At 48.1% G+C, this 27761-nt stretch overlaps 1 protein-coding gene across 2 annotated transcripts; it reads right to left on the minus strand.

The window, feature by feature from the left end:
• Positions 1-68: 68 nt before the first annotated feature.
• On the minus strand, positions 69-26475 carry THBS3 (thrombospondin 3). Of its 2 annotated transcripts, none has more exons than XM_058160531.1 (23): positions 26240-26475; positions 23102-23308; positions 22628-22884; positions 22282-22384; positions 21332-21358; positions 21040-21122; positions 19288-19339; positions 18056-18204; positions 17050-17190; positions 16274-16351; positions 13016-13168; positions 12327-12437; positions 11266-11373; positions 10909-11068; positions 9963-10081; positions 9736-9788; positions 7793-7986; positions 6878-7056; positions 6706-6754; positions 5743-5939; positions 4172-4344; positions 1662-1801; positions 69-499 (listed from the first exon to the last, which is right to left on the minus strand). In XM_058160531.1, exons 1-23 carry the CDS (start codon positions 26358-26360, stop codon positions 444-446), a joined length of 2910 nt encoding a protein of 969 aa, XP_058016514.1. In that variant the 5' UTR covers positions 26361-26475; the 3' UTR covers positions 69-443. The 2 variants fall into 2 exon arrangements, with proteins under 2 accessions (XP_058016514.1, XP_058016513.1); XM_058160530.1 differs by lacking the exon at positions 16274-16351 and adding an exon at positions 14685-14762 and having other exon boundaries at positions 26240-26473.
• Positions 26476-27761: the final 1286 nt, after the last annotated feature.

Raw genomic sequence — 27761 nt, forward strand, 5'->3', positions numbered from 1 at the left:
TCTCCTATTAAAAAAAATTTCATTTATTTGCGCCCGGCCTGAGTCCCCAAAAATACGACAAGGCACAGTTATTTTTTAAAAAAGGTTTTATGGATGGAGGGAAGAACAACGAGAAAAGATTGGACTGCCATTTGTCAGAAACGGTGTAGATGTCTCCTGCTTGAGCGGAGGAAGTGGGGGGGGGGTTGGACTAGATGACCTATAAGGTCCCTTCCAACTCTGTTAATCTGTAACCCCCCAAATCGAATTTCTAAACAACCCCAATGTTGTGTCGTGCGGTGCCTTTGGGACTTCTGCACCCTTCGCAAACACGCACGAAGCGTGGCTCGTTTGCAGAGTTTTTTTTATTCGATCCGGCGTAGAATTGGGTGGTTCTCCAAACGGGTGGGATAAATATCTCCCCCACCTCAAAATCTTTTGGGGGGCGACGTTTCGTGTTTTTTTTAAGGTTGTTCTAGTAAAATCCGCCGGTACGGTTCGAAGTCGACAGGGACCGTATCTAGAGAGAGAGAGAAAAAAAAATGGAGTAAATTTGAGGCTTGGTGATCGAGGCAGAAGATAGAATAAAGCTGGAAGGGACCTTGGAGGTCTTCTAGCCCAGCCCCCTGCTCAAGCAGGAGAACCAAACCTCCAGGGATGGAGCGGCCACAACTTCTGGTGGCAAGTCGTTCCGCTGGTTAATTGTTCTCAGTTAGGAAGTTTAGTTCTATGGAATATAGGACCATGGGGTTGGAAAGGGGCCTTGGAGGTCTTCTAGCCCAGCCCCGTGCTGAAGCAGGGATACGGCTCATATTGTTTGAACCAAAACAGAACAGAGGAACAGAGTTGGAAAGGGACCTTGGAGGTCTTCTAGTCCAGCCCCCTGCTCAAGCAGGAGAACCAAACCTCCAGGGACGGAGCGGCCACAACTTCTGGTGGCACTGGTTAAATGTGGATGTTAGGTAATCCTCGACTTATGGCCACAACCAAGACCAAAATGTCTGTGGCTGAGCGAGGCATTTGTTCAGGGAGTTTTGCCCCCATTTTACGACCTTCCTGGACACGGTTGTTAAATGAATCGCTGCCATTGTTCACTGACACGTTACGTTGTTAAGTGAATTTGGCTTCCGGTTGACTTGGCTTGTTGGAAGGTCGCAAAAGAGGATCACGTAACCACAGGACGCTACACTTGTCATAAATACGAACCAGTTGCCAATCCTCTGGAGTTCGATCACGTGACCCTGGGGATGTTGCGACGGCCGTTAAGTGTGAAATATGGTCGTAAGTCACTTTCACCACTGCAGTTGTCCTTTTGAACGGTTACTAAATGAATGGCTGTAAGTTGGGGGCCGCCTGTATCTTATTTTGGGATCTGTTGCCCAAAACCAGACATGCCCATCCTATCTCTCACGGCTGCAGTGGAGGGAGCCTAGCATGCAAGGGCTGGAAGGGAACCTAGAGGTCATCCAGGCCAACCCTCTCCCGGGAGAGAAACCATGAACGTGACAGGATCCTAGAACGGAAGAAGACGACTTGCAAGTTCATCCAATCCAACCCCACTGCAAAGAGAGGCTCTTGGAATGAAAGGGACCGGAAGGGACCTGCGAGGTCATCTAGCCCATCCCCCGCCCCCCCCAACTGGACGGTCTCCAAGCCGGGAGGATTCGCGCCAAACCACTCACCGTTGCACCGATATTGCAGGTTGGACCAAATGATGTTCTCTTGAGAAAAACAGAAGACGCCCAGGCGCCCTCCCCGCATTGTGGTGTCGATGACCACCCCGGAGTCGGCAACAAGCTGGGGTCCTTCGTAGAGCAGCACCCTGGGGAGGGGAGATGGGGGGGACAGAAGCAGAAATGGGAAGGAAGGCAATGCTTATGATGCTTCTGTCGAGCGCCCAGTGCAGAAGGAACAACACTTAGCCATCAATTGGGGTTTGGGGGAGGCAGAAGGAACACTTAGCCATCAATTGAGGTTTGGGGATGCAGAAGAAACATTTAGCCATCAATTGCGGTTTGGGGGAGGCAGAAGGAACACTTGGCCATCAATTGGGGTTTGGGGATGCAGAAGACACATTTAGCCATCAATTGGGGTTTGGGGGAGTCAGAAGGAACACTTAGCCATCAGTTGGGGTTTGGGGAGGCAGAAGAAACATTTAGCCATCAATTGGGGTTTGGGGAGGCAGAAGAAACATTTAGCCATCAATTGGGGTTTGGGGGAGGCAGAAGGAACACTTAGCCATCAATTGAGGTTTGGGGGATGCAGAAGAAACATTTAGCCATTAATTGGGGTTTTCTGGGTGCAGAATGAATCCTTAGCCATCAATTGAGGTTTGGGGGAGAATGCAGAAGAAATATTTAGCCATCAATTGGGGTTAGAAAACCACAGGGGTCTCGTCTGCTCAGGGCACCAAACAAAAACCAACCAACCATTCCGAATCCGGCTACTAATTCCACTTCGAAATCAAGCCCAGGATCAATTTTAATTCCATTTTATTTTGGAAAAGAGGGCACCCCTTTTTCCTTTCTGAAGAAGGGGATGGAGTGTCGGAAATTCAACGCTTGTCCTTCTCCCCTCCCTCCCTCTCTCTCCCCCCTCCCCCCACAGTCTTGCTAAGCAAAGGGGGCGAAAGAGGAGGAGGGGGGGTCAAATTCCCAGCCTTGTTCATTCTTCCTTTTTTTTTTTTCTTCCTTTGCCCGCCCTGCTGTGACCTTTCCTCCATTGTCCGGCTTCGGAGTGCATTAGCGCATTCCCCGGCCGCATGGGATTGCTATGACAACTTAGACAATGCCTGGGGAGTGGGGGGGCTGTGGATGTGGGGTGGTTTGGGAGGGGAGGGGAGGGGGGTTTGTGGGAAGAGAGCAAAGAGGGGGGGGGCGTGTGAGAACGAGAGATGGAGCGGCACAAACACAGAGACCAAAATTTCTGGACGGTGGGACCAGCCTGGGCTTAAAGCGGAAATACAGCTATATTTGGTGCCAACTTGGAGGGGAAAACTCGGAAGCGGCTGGCGAGGATATATTTTTTTTGGCAGGGGGTAGGCGTCCCTGGCTTCTCGCTCCGCGCTTCTCAAAAAAAAAAGAAGAAGAAGAAAGAAAGAAATGAAAAAGAAAAAAAAAAGGAATCTCGTTTTATGGCCTTTGTAAATTTTATTTGGGTTTGCTTATATCAGAATAAGCCGGGTTTTGGTTTGTGTTTTTTTTGGAAAGACTTCAGCTGTGAAGTCTTCAAAAAAGACTTCACAGCTGACTGGGGGTTTTCTGGAGGCAGAAGGAATTTTTGACCACGAACGGGGGGTTTTTGGATGCAAAAGGAACATTTAACCATGACTTGGGGTTTTCTGTATGTATAAGAAACATTTAACCATGAATTGGGGTTTCTGGATGCAAAAGAAACATTTAACTATGAATTGGGTTGTTTTTTTTTGATACAGAAGGAACATTTCATTATGAATTGGAGTTTTCTGGATGGAAAAGGAATGCTTGGCCCTGAATTGGGGTTTTCTGGATGCAAAAGGAATATTTAACCATGAACTGGGATTTTCTGGATGCATAAGGAACATTTAACCGTGAATTGGTGTTTTCTGGATGCAAAAGAAACATATAACCATGAATTGGGGTTTTCTGTATGTATAAGTAACATTTAACCATGAATTGGGCCGCGGTGTGACTCAGGCTGTAAGAAGCCTGTTATTAAAACACAGCTGCCTGCAATTACTGCAGGTTCTAGTCCCACCAGGTCCAAGGTTGACTCAGCCTTCCATCCTTTATAAGGTAGGTAAAATGAGGACCCAGATTGTTGGGGGGGCAATAAGTTGACTTTGTAAATATACAAATAGAATGAGACTATTGCCTTACACACTGTAAGCCGCCCTGAGTCTTCGGAGAAGGGCGGGATATAAATGTAAATAAATAATAAATAAATTGAAGTTTTCTGGATGCAGAAAAAACATTTAACCATGAACTGGTGTTTTCTGGATGCAGAAGACACATTTGGCCATGAATTGGGAGTTTTCCGGATGCAGAAGGAACATCTGGCCATTAAGTGGGCTTGGAAAATTCCATTAGCCTTGCCTGTGCAGGACACTAAATGAAAACCTTGCTTTTGTTTTTTGGTTTTTTTGGGGGGGAAAAACTGCCGGGTGCAGCTTGGCTGCCATAGAATTGCAAATTAAAACCAGGATGAGTCTTACCGGATGTACCCTACTTGGGGTCTGTGTAAGAGACGCCAACGGTAAGAGGTTTTATCCTTCCAACCCACGTTGCGTGGATCCTTCCACAACAGCTTGACGTGGCCGGGCGTGTGGCCCGTGTGCCACAAGGCATTGCGCAGGTATTCACCGGGCCCCGTTTCCGATTTTACCGCCTGCCGGGACGAGAAAAACCAACAACGTTTTGCATTCGAAGGATCGATTTAGCCGAGAGAAAAACAAATTATATTTTTTCTCCCCCACTTTTCCAACCTTCGCAGATTTAGGATGTGTCAACTCAGTGTGATGTTTTCCACACTTACGACCGTTGCTGCACATCCCGCGCCCCCGGTCACGTGATCAGAATTCAGATGCTTGGCGAGCAACCCGTAACTTATGACGGTCGCAACCTTCCGACGAGCAAGCCAGATTCACCGAACAACTGTGTCTCTGACAACTGGAGAGATTCATTTAACAACGGTGCCAAGAAGTGGCACAAAATACGGCAAAACTCACCTAACGTCTCGCTCAGCAATGGAAATTTTGGACTCGAATGCGGTTATAAGTCAAGGACTACCTGTTCTGACCTAGGCTTCCTTAGAAAGTATACAGCACAATCTTAGCCCCAGCAAACCTCTTTAATTCATACAGCTGTGAATTATTGTCATTCACAGTCCGCAAAGCTTCTCAAACAGTCTTTCAATGGAATGTTTACAAACACCCACCTTATCTCCCTTGGAAAGCTGCCAGAGAACTAATTGCCACACGCAGGACAAGGCCAAACTTGGCACAGAGTCAAACAGAACTTTTACCGATCAGATGAACTAATTGCTTCCTGTAAAAGCTCACATCCCGTTCGCTTCTCTTTTATGTCTTATAGGAGGGGCCAATCATCTCCAAGCCTTACTCCCAAGTCGACCCTGTTTCCTTAATTGTTCCTGTCTCCTGGCAGCTCTGCCCATGCGCACACTGGGAACAGGCTCCCGCTGTTCTTCTGCCTCACTGATGTCAGACTCCGGAGACTCCGGAGGCAGCAAAGAACTACCAGATGGCCTTGGCTCCCACTCTGCCTCCGATGCAGAGCCCTCGTCCGAGCCTTTCCTAGACTACAGGACTGGCCCACGTTCCTCCCCAACCTCCTCACTCTCCACAACACTCCCTGTATTTAGCTGGGCTTTGAATTGGGTCATAAAAGGATTCATTCTCCCCCCTCCCCATCATTTAATGATCCCGTAATCCCTTGCGAGGTGGAATCGGGGCAACTGAATGGAACTAGCAGGGAGTTTTATTGGCCGGATGCCCTTCCTGTTGCCAATGCGGAGTTTTTTCCAGCAGATATATTTTCATTGTACCCAGAGAGAGAAATCTAGGATCTGTCTAGGATTGAACTCACAGCCTCCTGCTTGTGAGGCGAGAGCGCCACCTCTAGGCCACCACACCATTCCATAAAAGAATTCTGAGAGTTTGGAAGCGAAAGGTGCAGAGAGATTCTTTCCGGAGCGGGTAAAGCTAGATGACCTTTGGGTGACACCCCCCCGTCCCCTCTCATGCCAAACTGGGGGAATATCGCTCACCTTGAGCTGCAAGCTGGGCTCCGCCACGGCCCGGAATGGTGTGGCCTGCCAGTAGGTCTGTTCGGTTTGTTTCCACATGACCACATAAAAACTGGCGCTGTCTTGGTAGGCGAAGATGAAGCCGGCATAATCGTCATCGGTCACGGTGTTGACGTGGAAAGTGCCTTCAAAATCCACCCCGTTGAACGCCGTGTATCCTGCCCCACGGAGTCAGGAGTAAGGTTAAGGGGGTCAGGAATGAAAGGGGGGGTTTTAAACATTCAGGGAGGTCAGGAATCAAAGAGTAGAGCTGGAATCATTGTTTACTTTCACTTTCGGTTTCATGATCGGCCATTAAATCATCCTCATTTAGTGACAGTCGGGACCCAAGGGTCAGGAATGAAAAAGGATCTGGGAATCTTCATTTGCTTTCACTTTCAGTTTCAGAATCGGCCAATGAATACGTTACAGGCGGTCCTTGTTTAGGGACAATTGGGACCAGGGGTCAGGAATGAAAGGGAGGAGTTGGAATTGTTATTTACTGTCACTTTCATTTTCCCAATCGGCCAATGGACACGTTACAGGCGGTCCTTGTTTAGTGACAATTGGTACCAGAGGTCAGGAGTGAAAGAGATGAGCTGGAATAGTTTCACTTTCGCTTTCGCAATCAACAAGGGATGCATTACAGGCTGTTCTCATTTAGCAGCAATTGGGACCAGCAATCCGGCCATTATTTGCCCGAATATTTCACTATTCATACCACAACTGTGTGTATGATTTTCCTTCTGTTTTATAGACCGGTGAAGGTTGACCGGTTGCAAAGTTACTCGTTCAGCACCATCGTCATTGCAAAACCGTCACTATCTATATTGTCTTTGTCAAATTGTCTTTGTCAAATTGTCGTAAGGACATTTTGGGGATCTAAACCATGAAAGCGCCTCCTGATGCAATCCAAAACAAATAAGCTAACATAAGACGGCTTACCTACAGCCAAGCCCGGATCGCTGTTCATGGTTTGGACAATTTCCATACCCTGAAAATAAAATTCGACAATCAGGAAGACATGTTTTAAGAGACCTTACAACTCTGTGGACATCTTAGCAACTTCAGAATGGGTTGCCCGATGGATGATCGTCCATTTTTCTTCTCCTTCTACCTGGTTAAGGACAACCCAGTTGGGATCAATTTGAGCATCTCCCTCAGGGTCCAAAATGACCGTCTGGTAGGCCCGGAAGTCAGTCAATGTCACTTCAGAACTCTCCGGACACACGTCTATTGGATCGGCCACCGTATCGTTGTCAAAATCCTCCTCGCAGGCGTCCCCCACGCCGTTGCCTACACAGATCAATAAAACACGTGTGAACTCATTCGCCAAAGGTGTCACTCAGGTAAACTAAGTTTGCTTGGCCCGAAAAAAGAAACAAAGACGTCCAGTTCCCTCCGAGTTACACGTTTATTTAGGTAAAGGTAAAGGTTCCCCTCGCACATGTGTGCTAGTCATTCCCGACTCTAGGGGGCGGTGCTCATCTCCATTTCAAAGCCGAAAAGCCAGCGCTGTCCGCAGACGTCTCCCAGAAGGTTGGGTGCTGGCCTGCGCTTGTGTGCCGGAATGACACTCCCACGCACGTGACGGCCAGCTGACCGGCGCGCATGTGATCATAGGAACGCGCAAGAGGAGCCAGTGAGGTCTACACATTCTTCATGGGATGGTTCCGCGTGCTGCTTCCGGCAGGCATGCCATAGGTTTGCCGACACTCACCTAAACCATTACAGCAGGGGTGGTATCGACTTACCTTTGCTGCCGGTTCACAAATGTGACCACCTCCGCGCATGCACAGGGTCTTCCGTGCATGTTCAGAGCATCAAAAACGTGGATAAACGGGACGTGATGACGTCTGGGCGGGTGGGCAGAGCCTCCCACAGCAGCCGTTACAGGTTCGCCCGAACCAGATAGAACCGGCCGAATACCACCAGTGCATTACAGGACGGAAATCATTCCAACGGTACACGTACAACCACGAGCTCTCTGGGGAAAATATAAGATCTCTTTACTTCCCACAAGGATAGTTACCGTCGACGTCTTTCTGGTTGGGATTAGCAATCAGGCGGCAATTGTCGGGCCCAGGAGGCAGGTAATCAGGGATCCCGTCATTGTCATCATCGTTATCACAGTCATCCCCCTTCCCGTCGTTATCTGAATCCAGCTGCGAGCTGTTAGGAATTTCCGCACAGTTGTCTTTGGTGTCTTGGTGGCCGTCGCCATCTCTGGCGGAGACAAGAGGGAAGCGGTGCAAATTAAACAAAACCTCTTCCATCCAATGGAAAAACATTTTAATAAATGTATATATACAGAGAGAAAGAGAATAGTCCTTGACTTATGATCATGGTTAATTTCACTCTGTTCGTAACTTAACCACAGCGATTCACCGAACAAATGTGGCAAGAAAGGTTTTTGGCCATTTTACAAATGGCCAAAAACGCATTTAACCAAGGTCTCCCTTAGCCACAGAAATTTGGGGTTCAGTTGCGGTTACACCTGTATACCTAAAACGGCAGTGTTTTTATGACCTCTGTCGTAAGAGCCGCAGAGGCAGCCTGGTGTCCTGCAGGGGTTTAGGACTACAAATCCCATGCTCCTTGACGAAGGCTTGAGAGCATTCATCCTCTCTCCATTTAACTTTTTCCTCACCGGTTCTTTTCCAACGTTCCTTTCTAAGCCACTATGCTGTGTCTCCCATCCTTTCCGATAATGTTGTGTTTCCAGTCAAATATATAGGCTAACCTTTTCTGGACCAAGTGCCCAAAGTGCATGTGTTGGGGCTCCTGTCCCCGAACCTGGCCCTATGCCCGAAAGTGCCTTGGAGCCGGGCCTGCTGCCAGAAAATGATTTGGACAGTGAGGGGGAAGGGCCGTTAGGACTTATCTCGGAAGCACCGGCCTCCCTGGATCAGCTCCAGGAGCCAGAAGCAGGCCAGGCGAAAGAGATAACGAGGCCTCCTTCTCCTGACGCTTCCCCCTCCAGGCCACGCCTGCAGAACCAGCTGACAGCAGTCAGGCTTGGCTCAATCCCAGGTTTTGTAGGCAGGAGAGAAGGGAAGAGCAGAAGCAGGGGAAGGGGCAGGCCTAGGAAGGGGCCGTAATAGCTCAGGCTGTAAAGAAGCCTGTTACTAGAACACAGCAGCCTGCAATTACTGCAGGTTCAAGCCCAGCCCAAGGTTGACTCAGCCTTCCATCCTTTATAAGGTAGGTAAAATGAGGACCCAGATTGTTGGGGGGGCAATAAGTTGACTTGGTAAAAATATACAAATAGAATGAGTCTATTGCCTTACACACTGTAAGCCGCCCTGAGTCTTCGGAGAAGGGCGGGATATAAATGTAAACAAACAAACAAAAAAAAGTGCTGAGTCATGGAGCCACACCCCACAGGATATAAAAGGCAGCAAGAGCTGGTGTGTTTCTTTGTATCAGGCAAATCCACGGATTGACTAGAGCTGAAGGTTGTGACTCACCAGCGTCTTGGCAGCTATCGAGGGCTCTTGGCAGACGCTGGCTTTTTTGCTGCCAAAGCTGATAAGAGCCGGCTAATTAAGCCATCGTTCGGACGGAGGCAAGGAGAACACAACAGCATGCATGCATGCGCAAATAATTGTGCATGTGCCTAAACTCCCAAAATGCAATGCGTGTGCCCTGCCCCCGCACAGGTGTGTACGCCCCCTTGTGCATGCACGGCAGAGACCCGAAGATCAGCTGGGTGGCAGGAGGCGCATACTTATGCGCAGCGGTGCTGAACTGGAGCGACAGCTCGCGTGCCATCAGAGAGTGTACTATGGCACACATGCCATAGGTTCGCAATCACGGATATAGGCCATTAAAACCTTGACACAAAAAAACCCCTCAAACCTAGTTTTATGGTAGCTTGTCATCTGGAAGGGACAGAGTCCCTTCTTAAAACCCCTTTCTTAAAACGGGATTTGCATTTTGTTTTTCAAGCATCGGAATATGGTTCGTTGTTACCTGTCCTCATTCGTGTCACAAGCGTCTCCCACCAGATCACTGTCCATGTCTGTCTGAAAGAGACCGGGATGTCAGGTGAACAAGCAAGCATCTAGAGATGGTGTAACATTTGGGAGAGGCCGGCATTTGAGGATCCCCAGCTTTTACGGAATTACAACACCCCGAATCCCACGATTCCAAGATAAAAATCAGTCTACACACTCTCGTAACTTCCTGGAGGATCAAACCTGAGTTGGATTGCTAAGTTCTGGACAGCTGTCGCACGCGTCCCCGACACCATCTTCATCACGGTCAGTCTGCAGCGGGTTGGGTACCTTCGGACAATTGTCCAGCCCGTTGGGAATCCCTAGAGAAGGAAAAACAGGAATTAGCAAAGCTCTTCAGTTTCCCCGTGTCTGAGTCTTTTTCGACATCGGTCTCCTTGCTCGTAGCAAACTCTACACATGTACTTTACCGGCAAGAAAATTTACAAATCGAAGCTTTCGAAATTTTCCCACAAGGAAGGTACATTTTCCAGCACAGTACACCACCCAGAGTCTGTTGGGTTGGTCAAATGAACCAATCAACCAATCAAGTTTATTTGGGCACACCCTTTGACTAACAACCATTCATTTAGTGACCAATGTGACTTTGGAGAAGTACTGGGGGTTTCCTGGTGTTCTCTGAGCTTGGTGGTTACCTTGCAGATGTTTCACTGCCCAATTAGATAACATTATCAGTGCTAGAAAGGAGTGGGTTTGCTGGAAGGAGGAGGAGGAAGAGGAGGAGGAAGAGGAAGAGGAAGAAGAAGAGGAGGAGGAGGAAGAAGAAGAAGAGAAGGAGGAAGAAAAGGAAGAGGAAGAGGAAGAGGAGGAAGAGGAGGAGGAAGAAGAAGAAGAAGAAGAGGAGGAGGAGGAAGAAGAAGAAGAAAGAGGAGGAGGAGGAGGAGGAGGAGGAGGAGGAGGAGGAGGAGGAGGAGGAGGAGGAGGCTACTGTAGAATCTTTGATGCTCTCTGAGCTTGGTTATTTCCTTGCAGACATTTCATGACCTGACTAGGTTACATCACCAGTACTAGGAGGAGGAGGGATTTGCTCTCTTAACCAAGCTCAGAGACCCCTCAATGGAAGATTAAATCCTTGGATGGCTACAGGACCAACCCTTCCCTTGAGCTGTAAAGACGTTGATGGTCTTACCGTCCCCATCGATGTCGTTGTCGCACGCATCCCCTTCTCCGTTGTGGTCGGTGTCCTTTTGATCATTGTTCGGAACATTGGGGCAATTATCACAAGCATCCCCAAATGAATCTGTATCCGAGTTTTGCTGGTCTTTGTTGGGGAGGAGGCGACAATTATCCTGTAGAATAAGACAGGGGCACGAGTTGGCCTACCAGTTGGCTCAATAAATCGCGTGCCGGCGGGTGTTGTACATTGGTGGTTGTGACGCAGATTTTGAGGGACAGGGAGCCGCCAGCAGAGGGATCGAAGAGCCACATGCGGCTCTGGAGCTGCAGGTTGCTGACCCCTGGTATAGGATATTGAATACTGGCCTACCTCCACGTTCTTGATCCCGTCACCGTCGGCGTCATCGTCACACTGGTCACCGATACCATCATTATCTGCGTCTTCCTGTCCTGAGTTAGGGGTCAAACGGCAGTTGTCCTAAAAAAAGAGGGGGAAAAAATGGGACAAAATATTAACCAGTCCTAGGGAAAGTAGTAGAGGGTAGAGAGGGAAGTTGTGTAGCAAGGAAGTGGCAGTCGGGCAGGCCTGAATTAGTAATAAATGGAGATTGATGATTAATGATGGATGATAGATTGTATATAAATATGATGTTGAAAAATGGAAATAAAAATTATTTACCAAAAAAAAAAATATTAACCAGTCCTTGAAGTATATTCTTTAAAAATAACAGAATGATAAGTGTAGAGGTTGTTGTCCAAGGTGCTGAAATCAATGAATCAGAATAAGAGCTGGAAGGGACCTTGGAGGTCTTCTAGTCCAACCCCCTGCTCGGGTAGGAAATTTCTCCTTCATTCCACATTGATTAGTTTCCATCCATTGCTTCTTGTCCTGACTTTGAATAAGTTCACCCCCCTCTTCTTTGGGGGCATCCCCTCAAATATTGGAAGATGCTATCATGTCCCCCCCCCCCCGGTCCTTCTTTTCATTACACTAGATAGCTCCAATTCCTGCAACCGTTCTTCATATGTTTGAGCCTCCCTTAATCCTCTTTGTACTTTTCCTGTTTTAAGGTAAAGGTAAAGGTTCCGCTCGCACATACGTGCTAGTCGTTTCCGACTCTAGGGGGCGGTGCTCCTCTCCGTTTCAAAGCCAAAGAGCCAGCGCTGTCTGAAGATGTCTCCGTGGTCATGTGGCCAGCATGACTCAACACCAAAGGTGCACGGAACGCTGTTCCCTTCCCACCAAAGGGGGTCCCTATTTTTCTACTTGCATTTTTTAAGTGCTTTCGAACTGCTAGGTTGGCAGAAGCTGGGACAAGGAACGGGAGCTCACCCCGTTACGCGGTGCTAGGGATTCGAAGCGCCGAACTGCCGACCTTTTGATCAACAAGCTCAAAGTCTTAGCCACTGAGCCACCGTTTCCTGTTTTACCTGTGCACAATGCTTGTTGTTGTCGATGCAGGGCAACGGTTCGTCCGGATAGCCATCGATGTCAGTGTCCCGCCCGCACACATTTCCATTGCCGGCCCAACCCACATTGCACTAGACAGGCAAAGGGGGAAAAAAACAACAATATTATTAAGGAGGCCGTAGAAATTGCAAAATGTTGTTTTAAAAAAAATTCAGGATGAAGGTTGGAACCACAAAATGATTTTTTTTTTATTAAGGGTGACAATTAAAATCACAAAACGGTTTTTTTTTTATTAAGGGTGCCAATTGAAATAAAAATAATTTGATTAAGGGTGTCGATTGAAATCAGAAAAGGATTTCATTGAGGAGGCCGATTGAAATTCCAAAATGTTTTTTTAATTAAGGATGCAGATTGGAATCGCGAAGTGATTTTTAATTAAGGGTGCCGATTGAAATAAAAAATGATTTTTATTAAGGGTGCCGAATCAAATCACAAAACGATTTTTATTAAGGAGGCTGACTGAAATCACACAACTGTTTTCCAGGGAGAGTTTGCACACCCGGAGAGAACACATCAGCTCCTCCTACCCTCCAAAGGGCTCGAACTGCTAAATGGAGCCTCCATCGTTAAGAGTAGTCTACCTTCCTCTCCCACCTAGCCACCGGCCTTCCACACCCGAAGCCTCAGGAAAGTACACGAGAATTCTTACCGAACAGGAAACATCACCGTTGCGTTCGAAGAGGCAGTACCCGTTGACGTCACAAGGATTGTGACTCGGACTTTCACACGCCTTCTGGGGGGTACAGTTGCCCGGCTCCTTCTCCACAAAACCAGATTTACACGGCCCACATTTGAAAGACCCCTAAGGGGAAAAAAATGGGGGGGGGAATGCCAATGAAATGAAGAAGGACCAAAAAAAACTTACCTAGCATTCGTGGCTTTCATGAAACCGTCCTACCTTGTCAGGCTGTCAAAGGACCCCGAAGAGCGAATGGGATTTGAAGACTCATAAAATATACATTTTGAGGGCTTTATCCTTTTTAATTAGGAAAAAAAAACACAAGGGCCTTGCTCTGTCTAAGGCAAAAAATATATATTTTGGGATGAAAATACATAAGGGAAAGGTAAGGATTCCCCTCGCACATACGTGCTAGTCGTTGCCGACTCTAGGGGGCGGTGCTCATCTCCGTTTCAAAGCCGAAGAGCCAGCGCTGTCCGAAGACGTCTCCATGGTCATGTGGCCGGCATGACTCAACGCCAAAAGCGCACGGAACGCTCTTCTCTTCCCACCAAAGGTGGTCCCTATTTTTTCTATTTGCATTTTTTTAATGTGCTTTCGAATTGCTAGGTTGGCAGAAGCTGGGACAAGGAACGGGAGCTCACCCCGTTACGCGGCGCTAGGGATTCGAACCGCTGAACTGCCGACCTTTCCATCGACAAGCTCAACGTCTTAGCCACTGAGCCGCCGTGTCCCTTACTGAGAATACATACACTGTTAGCCGAAGAGGTTGTAAAACAAAAAAATTTTAAAAGACTCCTCTGGCGATCCCAGCTGAGTTGCCTGATCATCACAGGCTTTTAAAAGCATTTTTTTTACAACCTCTTCAGCCGAAGAGGTTGTAGAAAAAATGCTTTTAAAAGTAAAAAGAAAAAAGAAAAAAAGTGGGCTACGCCCACCCAGTCACATTACACCCCCACCCCACCAAGCCACGTCCACAGAACCGGTCGTAACAAATTTTACAGTTCACCCCTGCTCTAGACCCATGATGGCGAGCCTATGGCACGCGTTGTTATTATTACGTGTATGTAAAAAGACACAGACAATATACCGTTTACTGAATACTTTTTTTGTTTTTGTTTTTTGTTTACATTTATATCCCGCCCTTCTCCGAAGACTCAGGGCGGCTTACAGTGTGTAAGGCAATAGTCTCATTCTATTTGTATATTTACAAAGTCAACTTATTGCCCCCCCAACAATCTGGGTCCTCATTTTACCTACCTTATAACGGATGGAAGGCTGAGTCAACCTTGGGCTGGGCTCGAACCTGCAGTAATTGCAGGCTACTGTGTTCTTAATAACAGGCTTCTTAATAGCCTGAGCTATCCCGGCTAACGTAGATTCAGGAAAAATGCGTAAATTAAAAACATTTTTAAAAAAGACAAGCCCTGCGTTTAAATCTAGCTGGTTACGATCTTTACACAAGAGATTTGAGTTCTCATTTTAGATTTGGTACAAGCCGTTGGAAATGGGACTTTCCGGTGTTTTTTCTCCCCGGCAAGGAATGGAATATTATCAGACTGGGATTGGGTTGGAATTGTGTGGACCCACACATTTGTGTAAGCCCCCTCCCCTGCTTTTCCTGGACGGAGCTACTCACCACCGTGTTGGTGCAAATTGCATTGGGGTCACACCCTCCGTTGTTCCCGTCGTTGCATTCATCGACGTCCGTGCAAATCTGTGGTAAACAGAGATCGGTTAGCCTTAGTGAATAACGCAAGTAATCTTCACGTTACGACTGTGTTCCACTTTTGCGACCTCCTGACAAGAAACATCCCGGGAGGGGAAGCCAAATTCATGTGACTAACTTCAAAGTTAACAACAGCACTGAAAAAACAGTGACCTATGACCGTTTTTCACACTTATGACCGGTACAGCATCCCTGTGGCCAGGTGATGAAAATTTAGGTGCTTGGAAACTGACTTGTACTTATGACAGTTGCAAGGTCCCAGCCCGGGGGCTGGCTGATTCCCCTCTTTGTGACCTTCCAACAAACAAATTCAATGGGGGGCAAGCCAGAATCACTTAACGACCGTGTTACGGGCTTCACAAAGGCAGTGACTCGCTTAACAACGGTGGCACGAAAACGCCTAAAATGGGGCCAAGCTCCCTTAACCAATGTCTCACTCAGCCACAGCCTCCAACTGTGGTCGTTAAGCTGAGGATTGATTTACCTGTATAAGACAGGGTGCAAAAATAAAATAAGACAGAAAAACCGGAAAGATTTCAAGCTTCTATTAGTCTACCTGACAGAAAAGGAACGTTCTGGAATTTCCACGGCTTCTCCTCCTTCTTTATCTGTCCTACGTCAAAGGGCTGTGGTTTGAGTCGAAGAGGTTGTAAAACAAAAAATTTTAAAAAGACTCCTCTGGAGATCCCAGCTGAGTTGCCTGATCATCACAGGCTTTTAAAAGCATTTTTTTACAACCTCTTCCGCTGAAGACCTTATAGAAAACATGCTTTTAAAAGTAAAAAAAAAAAAGTTGGCCATGCCCACCTAGTCACATTACACCCTGCCCCACGCCCACAGAACCAGTAGTAACAAATTTTACATTTCACCCCTGCTCTAGACCCATGATGGCGAGCCTATGGCACGCGTTGTTATTATTACGTGTATGTAAAAAGACACAGACAATATACCGTTTACTGAATACTTTTTTTGTTTTTGTTTTTTGTTTACATTTATATCCCGCCCTTCTCCGAAGACTCAGGGCGGCTTACAGTGTGTAAGGCAATAGTCTCATTCTATTTGTATATTTACAAAGTCAACTTATTGCCCCCCCAACAATCTGGGTCCTCATTTTACCTACCTTATAACGGATGGAAGGCTGAGTCAACCTTGGGCTGGGCTCGAACCTGCAGTAATTGCAGGCTACTGTGTTCTTAATAACAGGCTTCTTAATAGCCTGAGCTATCCCGGCTAACGTAGATTCAGGAAAAATGCGTAAATTAAAAACATTTTTAAAAAAGACAAGCCCTGCATTTAAATCTAGCTGGTTACGATCTTTACACAAGAGATTTGAGTTCTCATTTTAGATTTGGTACAAGCCGTTGGAAATGGGACTTTCCGGTGTTTTTTCTCCCCGGCAAGGAATGGAATATTATCAGACTGGGATTGGGTTGGAATTGTGTGGACCCACACATTTGTGTAAGCCCCCTCCCCTGCTTTTCCTGGACGGAGCTACTCACCACCGTGTTGGTGCAAATTGCATTGGGGTCACACCCTCCGTTGTTCCCGTCGTTGCATTCATCGATGTCCGTGCAAATCTGTGGTAAACAGAGATCAGTTAGCCTTAGTGGATAACGCAGGTAGTCCTCGCGTTACGACTGTGTTTCCCTTTTGCGACCTCCTGACAAGAAACGTCCCGGGGAGCCAAATTCATGTGACTAACTTCAAAGTTAACAACAGCACTGAAAAAACAGTGACCTATGACCGTTTTTCACACTTATGACCGGTACAGCATCCCTGTGGCCAGGTGATGAAAATTTAGGTGCTTGGAAACTGACTTGTACTTATGACAGTTGCAGGGTCCCAGCCCGGGGGCTGGCTGATTCCCCTCTTTGTGACCTTCCAACAAACAAATTCAATGGGGGGCAAGCCAGATTCACTTAACGACCGTATTACGGGCTTCACAAAGGCAGCGACTTGCTTAACAACTGTGGCACGAAAACGCCTAAAATGGGGCCAAGCTCCCTTAACCAATGTCTCACTCAGCCACAGCCTCCAACTGTGGTCGTTAAGCCGAGGATTGATTTACCTGTATAAGACAGGGTGCAAAAATAAAATAAGACAGAAAAACCCGAAAGATTTCAAGCTTCTGTTAGTCTACCTGACAGAAAAGGAACGTTCTGGAATTTCCACGGCTTCTCCTCCTTCTTTATCTGTCCTACCTCAAAGGGCTGTGGTTTGAGTCGGAAGAGGAAAAACACACAAGCTTTTGTAAGTTGGAATTTCAGTTACTCACCTGTTTGCTGGCTTTGGCATAATCTGCCCCGACTCCGGTGACGAGATTGCCCTTGTAGCCAGACGGGCACGGCTCACAACGAAACCCGGGTGCGATGTTGAGACATCTGGAGCCGGCAAAACACGGGTTTGCAAACAAACACTGCGATCAGGCCAAAAATGTAAAAAAAAAGAATTAGGTGTACCCATCTACATGTATTTTAATATACTGTTGTGGCCCGCCAGCAGAGCTGGTAGCAGTTTCGGAGAGTGAGGAGGTTGGGGACGAACATGGGCCAGTCCTGGAGTCTGAGGAAGGCTCTGCATCGGAGGCAGAGAGGGGGCCAGGGCCGTCTGACAGTTATCAGCTGCCTTCGGAGTCGGACATCAGTGAGGCAGAAGAACAGCTGGAGCCTGTTCCCAGTGTGTGCATGGGCAGAGTTGCCAGACGAAGGGAACGGCTAAAGAACAAAGGTCGACTCAGGAGTAAAGCCACAGGTGGATAATGAATGTCCCCTCCCAGAGGGAATAAAAGAGGAGCGAAAGGGGAGTGGAGTTTGCAGGAGACAATTAGTTTACTTAGTTGGTTCGTGACTCCTTGCCAAGTTTTGAAGATATCGGGCCTGGCAGCTCTCCAAGCCCGATAAGGTCTGCGACTGTAAATTCTCCCTTGAAAGACTTTGCTGGGTGTGAACGAGAGGAATTCACAGTAACTTAATAAAAAGAGGTTTATTGTCGGGACAAGGAGTCTGCTTCGTGGTTTGGGGAAACCTAGGTCAGAACAGATACGTAGTATTGTACTTGGCAGACTTGTAGAATGGCACTTTGCAAAATTCACGGCGTTGATTAGAGGCCATGGATTACAGAAGTTTAGAAGAGATCGGAAACCGTTTGTGGACTTTCTGCGCGTTCTATATAACAACAGGATGGTTTCCCCACCGGATGGTGCGAAGAGAGGTTTTCGTCTAAAATCAAAAGAGATGTGGTGACGGGACGAGACCAAATCACAGGAGCCAAACAAATTTTACCTCGTTAATATCAGCGCAATGGGTGCCGTTGCCTTCAAAACCAGGGGGACAGGGCCCGCAACGGTACCCCGGGTATTCGTAGGTCTCCATGCAATCAACGCCGGCGAAACATGGGTTTGGATTACAACGGGACCGGTGTTCGTGAAACCCTATGGGAAGGAAGGTTTCAATTCGTCACAGGTTGGAATAATAACCCGAATGGTAGAGACAACGATCTGGCAAGGTTCTAGTCCTCAAGAAGCCACGCCTCCCCGAGCTTTTTCCTTTACAGGTAGTCCTCGACTTACGACCACAGCTGAGCTCGAAATTTCTCTTTGCTAAAGAGAGACAATTGTTAAGTGTTAATTTTCTTCATTTTACGAACTTTCTTGTCACGGCTGCTAAGCGAATCCCACTGACTTCCCCACTGACTTTGCTCGTCAGAAGGTCGAAAAACATGACACCCCCTCCCATCCAATCATCTTCATCATTTAACGACCCCATAATCCCTTGCGGGGTGGAGTCTGGGCAACCGAATGGAGCTAGCTGAGTGTTTACCGGCCGGATGACTTTCCTGTCGCCAATGCGGAGTTTTATTCGCCAGATAATATTCTCAGCGTGGCCAGACAGAGGAATATCTGCCTCTACCTAGGATCGAACTCACAGCCTCCTGATTGTGAGGCGAGAGTTCCACCTCTAGGCCACCGCACCACTCCTATCCACCATCATAAATAGAAGTCAGTTGCCAAGCATTTGAATTTTGATCACGTGAGGTCAGGGACGCTACAACGGTCGTAACTGTGAAAAATGGTCCTAAGTCACTTTTTCCAGTGCTGTTCAGTCACTAAACAAACTGTTGTAAGTCAAGGATTACTAGTATATGGAAAAAGCCGTTGATAGATAAACCCCCCCCCAAGAAAAAAACTAATCTCCAAAGCCCTCGGTTAGCCATCGGTTATTATATTTAACATGCAGAAAGTCGGTCGCTAAACAAGCCAGAACAGCCACTAAAATGAACAGTTGTTAAGTTAAGGATTATCTGTATAAACCATTTCTCAGAGACTCTTATCAAACTTCAAAGGTTGGCCATGAAGCCCCTTCCTTTGGCACCCTCGTCTCTACGAATGGTCATTAAACAGACAGTTATAAGGGAGATGGAAAAATGAATTTTAAGGACATTTATTATAGCAAAATCCACGTCTCTTTTGTGGTGGAAGACTTTCGTCTCTTCTCACCTTCTCGGTTCAACTCACCACATACTTGGCATTCCATAATGGTGTTCCGTATTAAAGACATTTCCTTGACCTGAAAATATAAATATAAATATATATATATATGTATGTATGTATGTATGTAGGTCTTTGGTTCTAGGAGCAAGCACGAAGCTGATAACACCAGCCTGAAGATGACGAATGAGACTTCGTCGAAACGTCGCCAAGACACTTCCAATTTTACGCGGCAGAAAAGCCGAATAACCAAAGACCTACATACAAACACCCGCGAAAACCTCAGAAAACATATATGTATGTAATATATATATGTATGTATGTATGTATGTGTACACACACACACACACACACACACACACACACACACACACACACACATATATATATATATATATATATATATATATGTATGTATGTATGTATATATATATATATAAAACCATAATGCGCTAAGCCCCCATTTAATTAGAAATTACTAGTTGGTTTCTTTGTGAATTAATACTGGTAGTCCCCGTGTCAGAGTTCCAAGTAATACATCCATAGCAAACAGAACTCCTCAAAGGACAACAACAAAGAACTCCCCAAAGAATTTGGATACTAGCTGATAACCTGGAGTTGTCTGGGTATACCAGAGGGAGCCCCCTTGTGGAGAACTGTGAAGCCGTTACCATGGCAACTCCACTGTGCTGTACAGTAGAAGCCATTTTAAGGCACAACAGGCTGTATCTTAACAGAACTTGAATCCAAAAGGCACACTATCACTCTCAAAAGTACTGTGATTTGACACTATAGATATAATTCACTCCTTTTCATTTCAGCGGCCCAGGCATTCCAGAGTTATGCTGGAACACACAGAGACAGACAGACAGACAGACAGACACACCGAGAGGTGTTAGGGGTGTCTTACTCCCACAGTATTTCTTTCCAGAGCGTAACTCATCTGTGTACCAAGCTTGGTTGAAATTGCTCGAGGCGTTCCAGAGTTATGCTGGAACATACACACACACAAACACCCATATATAGATAAGATATAGATATCATATTGGCACAAGCTGGGGAAAACTGACTCTAAATGTTCCTGCTGTTTTCACCTAATTAAAAGTTTTCCCCTTTTCCCAAACAAACAGTCACATAGTCCAATCAAGGTGCAGTCTAGTTGCTTGGTAACGTCGCTCCTCCTCCCCCCCGACCAGGTGCGAGAATGACCTTGGTTCCCAGGGGAAAGTATTTTGTTTTGGCTACAAAACACCAGCTATCTCTATTCCCTCCTCCCTAGCCCTCATCTCCATTGTGGCAACATCGAAGACTCAAAGATGGCCTCAGTCAGGACAGCTTCAGAGTCGACACCCTGACTTACAACAGTTTCGCTTAGTGACCATTCGAAGTGACAACAGCCCTGGGGGAAAAAAGGGCCGTTTCTCCCAACCGTTGCAGCATCTCCGTGGTCACGTGACCAAAATTCAGAGGCTGGGCAACCGGTTCATATTTATGATGTGTGTGTGTGTGTGTGTGTGTGTGTGTGTGTGTGTGTGTGTTACGTGATCCCCTTTGGCGACCTTGTGACAAGTCGAGTCAATAGGGAAGCCAGATTCGCTTAACAATCGGGTTCCTAACTTAACAACGGCGGTGATTCACTTAATGCCCGGGGCAAGAAAGGTCGTAAAAGGGCAAAACCGACTTCAGAAGCGTCTTGCTTAATAACAGAACTTTGGGGCTCGTTTTGTAATCGTAAGTCAAGGACCCCTTGTGTCATTCTTCTTAACCCTCCGATTGTACCTGATCTCTCACGTCCTCTTGGAGTTCCATCAGAATTTGGTTGAAAAGGGTCAGCTGCCGTACCAGGGCTTTGGTTTGCTCACCTGTCACACAACGTGCAAAAAAACAACAACAACCACCTCTTGTTAATTCTGTTTTTCGACCACATTTTTACCTAGCTCGTGACCCCTTCTGTCTTACCACTTCCCCATAGCTCGGGGAGGGGTCTCCACGTGCTAAACCCAGCTCTCCAAAGTGCTATCTGGGGTGGGGGGAAGGGATTTAGCAAGAGCCGGTCCCGATTTGAACTCACCAAAGAGAGAATTGATCACGTTGGATACTGAAAAAGAAAAAGAGAGAGAGAGAGAGAAGGGTGAAAGACAATGAAAAACTATGAGAGCAAGTTTCCAAAGAACCAATCAACTCGCCAAAAATTGAACCCTGTTAGAAGTTGGGGCCTCTACTCAGGTTCCTTCCTTCCTTCCTTCCTTCCTTCCTTCCTTCCTTCCTTCCTTCCTTCCTTCCTTCCTTCCTTCCTTCCTTCCTTTTTTCTTTCTTTTTTTCTTTCCTTCCTTCCTTCCTTCCTTCCTTCCTTCCTTCCTTCCTTCTTCTCTCTCTCTCTCATCTATCTATCTATCTATCTATCTATCTATCTATCATCTATCTATCTATTTAGCATATGGCATCTACAGGGGTCATTCAATCACTGAAAAAGATGTTGAGGCTCTAGAAAGAGTGCAGAGAAGAGCAACAAAGATTATTAGGGGGCTGGAGGATAAAACATACAAAGAATGCTTGCAGGAATTGGGGATGTCTAGTTTAATGAAAAGAAGGACTAGGGGGTAACATGAATAACAGTGTTCCAATATTTGAGGGGCTGCCCCAAAGTAGAGGAGGTCAAGCTATTCTCCAAAGCCCCTGAAGGCAGGACAAGAAGCAACAGATGGAAACTAACCAAGGAGAGAAGCAATCTGGAATTAAGGAGAAATTTCCTGATAATTAGAACAATTAATCAGTGGAACGGCTTGCCACCAGAAGTTGTGGGTGCTTCACCACTGGAGGTTTTTAAGAAAAGACTGGACAGTCATTTGTCTGAAATGGGATAGGATCTCATGCTTAAATAGGGGGTTGGGCTAGAAGACCTCCAAGGTACCTTCCAGCTCTATTCTGATTGATTGGTTGGTTGAAAACGAAGTGCCTTGCTGGTTTTCGAAAATCCTACCCAAAGGAGGGACTTTTTTTTTTTTGAGGATTGACCCTTACCCGTGTTCTGCATGGATTCGTCCTCTTGAAACGGACATTCGCTCAAGGCTCCCACGCGGCTGAGGGACCCTCCAAGGATCAGTTTGAGCGATTCTAGAGACCCCTAAAATATCAAGAGAGGAAGAACAGCCATCGGTGGAAAGACACGTATCCTGCTTGTGTTTTTCCCCACCGCCTGCACGCTCGACTGGTGGGGGGTGGGGAAATCCTGGTACAATAGGAGTTTCCTCTAAAAATACTACATTTTCAATGCAGAAACGTTGAACTTATCCTTTTCCCCCCCCCCAGCCTGGATTTATACGCTCAACTGTACCGATTGTGGTAAGAAGGTGGGCTGCGTTCTCACCTGCATCCGAAGATACGTTTTCTGTCCGGTTCTCACTTCGACGGCTTCGGGTTTTTCCTGGTCAATCGATGCCATTTCGGGCAGCCCCGTATGGGAGTCCAGCAGCTTGCAATCCACGTACAGCTCCAAGGACAGGCTGCTGGCCTTCAGGCCGCTGACCCGCAGGAGGAGCGTGTGGCTACGTCCATCCGACAGGTTGGAATTCTGCAAGTTGACCGAGTGGAGTTTCCCATCGGCACGTAAGTATCGGACGAGAACTGTGCGCGGGGAGAGAGGAGATGGATTGCAGGTGGGAATTTTCTCCTACTTTTCGGTGTGTTTCCTTTGAAGTAGCCCCTTTCCATTATTACCGGTGGTCCTCTTTCCTCTTTCTTTTCCTTTCATTCTTCCTTCCTTCCTGTCTTCCTCCCTCCCTCCTTCCTCTTTCTTTCTTCCCTTCCCTCCCTCCCTTCCTTTTCTTTTTCACTCACTCACCTTTATTCGTCTTGCCAACCACGGAGACTTCAAACCATCGGCTGTTATCCTTCTTGTAGTAAAGGCCAAAGAGGGCCCCACCTTGTTTTGGGGGCAGGTGAAAAGTCGATAAAAGGTACATATCGTGGACAGATAAAACCTCCGTCCGGATTTTGTTTGCCACGTTGGTCATATGTCGAGGTTCGGTGACGGTCAGGAGGTCAATGACTACAAAAGGGGAAAAAAATAGGGGGGCAGAGAGAGTCAAGTTTACAGCCAGCGCTTTTGTGAAGAACAGAGTTGGAAAGGGAACCTAAGAGGTCATCTACACCAGCGGTCACCAACTGGTGGTCTGTAGTGGTCCGTGAGAAAGTTTTGGTCGTCCGTAGAAAAATTATTTGCATTTTTTGTATTGGACTAAATCAGGGGTCCTCAAACCTACTTGGAAAGCCTATGCTCCTAGTCCTCAGTGAGGTGCTTCTGCTGAGCCTCCTTCTCAGCCAGATCCAATTTGAACTAAGCAGCTGTCTTGCCAATTCTTTCTGCTTACCTCCAACAACGGCTTCCTGTTGGGGCCCTAAGGAGCCCGGGCGGGCAGGTGAGGAGGGGCTGGGAGGGAAGGGGTGAGTAGAGGCCAGCGAGGCACCCCTCGAGTTGACCATGCCCACCCAGTCACATGACCACCTAGCCACGCCCACCCAGCCGGTCATTAAAATGTAAAGGTTCCCCTCGCACATATGTGCTAGTTGTTCCTGACTCTAGGGGGCGGTGCTCATCTCCGTTTCAAAGCCGAAGAGCCAACACTGTCCGAAGACATCTCTGTGGTCATGTGGCCGGCATGACTCAACGCCAAAGGTGCACGGAACACTGTTCCCTTCCCACCAAAGGTGGTCCCTATTTTTCTACTTGGATTTTTTTACGTGCTTTCAAACTGCTAGGTTGGCAGAAGCTGGGACAAGTCACAGGAGCTCACCCCGTTAAGCGGCGCTAGGGATTCAAACGAAGAATTGCCGACTTTTCGATCGACAAGCTCAACGTCTTAGCCACCGCGTCCCTAGCTGATCATTAGGCAGATCTTATTAGTCGTCCGCGGGATTTAAAATTACGAATTTAGTGGTCCCTGAGGTCCAAAAGGTTGGTGACCCCCAATCTACACAACCCCCAGCCTGGACATCTTCCCACTGCAGTTCTTAAAATTCTTAAATCTGACATCTTCCAACGTGGAACAGCTCTTAAGGAAAGAAGATTGGGATCGTTTCCCCAACCAAGAGGATTAAAAATAAAAATAAAAATTGGGAGTCTCAATAGGCTAAATTTTGCGTCTTTTCTTTTTGGGGGCACTGACATCACCAGAAAAACATTTTCTTGACTTATTTGAATGAAGGATTTTTTTTTTTTTTAATTTCAGAGACAAAAAAATTTGATTTTTCAAGGCCAGCCTCGAAGTACCACAAAGGAAACACCCGGGCTGAGGTTGGATTTTAAAGAGCACGCTCTTGGAGAAAAATGGCAAAACGGGGCCTCTGAGGTTTTAAAAATATCCGTTTGAAAGTGCTGGAAAACTCTGAAACCAGCTGGCTCCGAACTGATACCAGCCCTGCCTGTTTCTCCTGCCAGAAGTTTAACACCAGGTGCGGTTTCACCTTCCCCCACTAGGGGGAGCCCTCCATGAGCATCCTCTGAATTGGACATGAAAATTCTTTTTTGTGTGTGTGTGTGGTTGGATTTCTTTTTGCTACTTCAACAGAAACGATCCAATAAAACTTTGTTTTCAGCTTCCTGGGGAAATCATTACCGCTACTGTATTCAAATGCCACAAAAGCGGATTCCCCCTTTTTTTCCTGGATCCCTGAATGTTAAGATATCGGCAGAGAAAGTTCAGTGTTAGGTTATAAAAGTGAAGGAAAAAAACAGGAGAAAGGAGAGGGAGGGAGAAGGGAAGAAAAAGAGATGGAAAGTAGGAGAAGGAGGAAAAGAGACGGAAAGAGAGGAAGGGGAGAAAAAAAGAGGGAAGGAAAGGAGGAAGGAAGCAAAAGGCATGGAAGAATGAAAGGGAGAGAGGAGAAAGGGAAGGAAGGAAGAAGAGAAGGAAACGAGACAGAAAGAAGGAGAAAGAGAGAGGAAGCGGGAGGAAAAAGGATGGGAGGAAGGAAGGAAGGAAAAGAGAGGGAGGGAAGGAAGGAAGGAAGAAGGGAAGCAAGGAAAGGATGGAAGAAAAAGACATGGAAGAATGGAGGGGAGAGGGGAGGAAGGGAAGGAAGGAAGAAGGGAAGGAAAAGAGACAGAAGGAAGGAGAAAGAGAGAGGAAGCGGGAGGAAAAGAGAAGGAAGGAAGGAAGGAAGGAAGGAAGGAAGGAAGAAGGGAAGCAAGGGAAGGAAGGAAGAAAAAGACATGGAAGAATGGAAGGGAGAGGAGAGAAAGGAAGGAAGGAAGGAATAGGGAGGGAGTGGGAAGGAAGGAAGAAGGGAAGGAAGGAAAGGAGGAAGGAAGAAAAAGACATAGAAGAATGGAAGGGAGAGAGGAGAAAGGGAAGGAAGGAAGGAAAGAAAGAAGGAAGGCAAAAAGATGGAAGAAAGGAAGGAAGGCAGAAAGAGAGACGGAGAGAGGGAAGGAAACAACTAAAAAAGAAAGGAGGAGGAAGACGATGGATTTTACAAACGCCCCGCGCTCAAGCTAAGCCTTCCTTTGGCTGCCTCGCTTGCTTCGAGACCCCCCCCCCGCTTCCCCATTAGTCCTTAACTCCCCCTCCCCAATCCTTCCCCCCCACCCCCAACCCCCTCCGCTCGCTCTGCCCGCCTGCCAAGGACCCCGCGGCAGCCTCAGTCTTTCCGCCTGCAGGATGGGGGCAGCGCCTTCTGCCCACCCACCCCTCCAAAGAGCCAACCCTGCGTGGGTGGGGTCTCTCGCCCCCAGCCCACCCACCCACCCTCCAAAGAGCCAACCCTGGGTGGGTGGGGTCTCTCGCCCCCAGCCCACCCACCCACCTCCGCTGCGGGAAAAGTCTGCATTTCTCCGCCTGGACCATCGCTCCCCCCCTTCCCCACTTCAACCGGGCCGGGGGAAGAACGGCATCATCTCTTTCTCTCCCCCCCCACCCACAATTCTTTCCCCCTTAGAGAGTTTGCATTTGCAACCGGGCGCCCCCCACCCCGCTTTTACCTTGCAACTCGCGCCGGGCAGCCTGGCTTGCGGCGCCCCAAAGCAAGAGGAGGAGGAGGAAGGGGGAGGCGGAGGCGGGCAGGGGTCTCCTCCGGCGGAGGCTGGTGGCCCGCGGCTTCATCGCGGCGGCCGGCCGAGCGGGGGTCCCCCGAGGAAGGGGGCGGCGCGGGGCTGGGACGGAGGGAGGCGTCCCCACCGCTCTTTGAATGGCCCCGCGGCGGCCGCAGCAACGCCCTCCCCTTCCCCAGCCCAGCCTGCAAGCGCTGGGAAGGCTGGGGGGGGGGGTTTGAGGATGCTGGGGGGGGGGGGAACCGATCGGGGGGGTCCCACCAGCCCCCCCACCCCCATCCCGCCTGGGGAGGGGTCTCCCCGGCTTTCAAGGTCAGCTGAAGCGGGCGGGAAGAATTCCAACATTTCGGAAACAGAGAGTAACAAGAGTTGGAAGGAGCCGTGGAGGTCATCTAGTCCAACCCCTTGCTCACGCAGGAGACCTTCCCCCACCTCTCTCTCTCTCGAAGCCCCCCACCCACCCAACTGAGCGTCCTACACTTTCCTTGTGACCCCCCTTTTTGGGGTGGGGTGGGGCTTGTGTCCTTTGAAAGGGTTGTCCTTCTCTGCCCCCGACCCCCATTCTGGAAGGGGAGAAGTAGTAGAACCTCCAAAGGCCGGGGCAGTCAGTCTGGGTGTGTGTGTGTGTGTGCAAGGAGGGCGGAGGGTGGGCTTTGGAAGAGCATCTCTTTGGCCCGGCAGGAGGGAGGGAGGGAGGGAGAAAGGAAGGCGGGGGTCTGCTGCAATTGAGTGGGGTTTCCCCACCCCCACTTACAACCTGGGGGTGGGGGTAGGAAACCCCCCCCCGCAGGAGTGGGGTCTTCAGAGGAGCAGGATGAGTCGTCGCCCGGTCCCATGGCCCCCCCACACCGTGAGAATAGAGCCTCCCCTTTTAGGAGTAGTCTACCCCAGGGAGGGAGGGAGGGAGAGAGATGCATCCAGTCAAACTCTCAATTTTTCTTTTTAAAAAAGTAAAATTAACCTAGAGGGGTGGGTCAGACTTCTGCCCCCCCCCACACACACCATCACCCCCTCTCTAATAGGTCAGTAGAGCTGTCCAATCCCTGACCGGTCCCCTCCCTCCCTCCCTGTCTTGGCCCTCTACTCATTTTTGAAGATGACCTCATTGTTTTCTTGGTGCAATTCAAGAGTTGGAGGGCTGCATCTATCCCCTTGCTCCCACCCCTTTGGCTACAAACCCTCCACTCCTCCTCCTTTCCTCCCCTCCCTCCCCCCCAAAAGCCCCCTTGAATCAACGCCCTAAATTTAAAACATGGAAATTACTTTCCTGCAAGAAAATCTTCCCTAAACCTGAATCCTACAATCATTTCGGGGTTCGCTTTCCGAGCCACCCCCATTTTCCAAAATATTTAACCCTAATTCTCTCCTCTTCCCCACCCCCACCCCCATCCCCAATGTCTTGGAAGATTCTCCAGACAGGAACAGGCTTGGCACCAAAGGAAGGAAGGAAAGA

This window comes from Ahaetulla prasina, chromosome 17 (genome assembly GCF_028640845.1).
Source record: "Ahaetulla prasina isolate Xishuangbanna chromosome 17, ASM2864084v1, whole genome shotgun sequence".
Lineage (NCBI taxonomy): Eukaryota > Metazoa > Chordata > Lepidosauria > Squamata > Colubridae > Ahaetulla > Ahaetulla prasina.

Coding starts and splice junctions, on each gene's coding strand:
- THBS3 (XM_058160531.1), bottom strand. CDS start 26,360: ATGAAGCCGCGGGCCACCAGCCTCCGCCGGAGGAGACCCCTGCCCGCC. Junction 21,359..22,281: donor CGAATCCATGCAGAACACGG/GTAAGGGTCAAT, acceptor TTTCTTTTTCAG/TATCCAACGTGATCAATTCT. Junction 10,082..10,908: donor CAACGACATCGATGGGGACG/GTAAGACCATCA, acceptor TTCCTTCTCTAG/GGATTCCCAACGGGCTGGAC.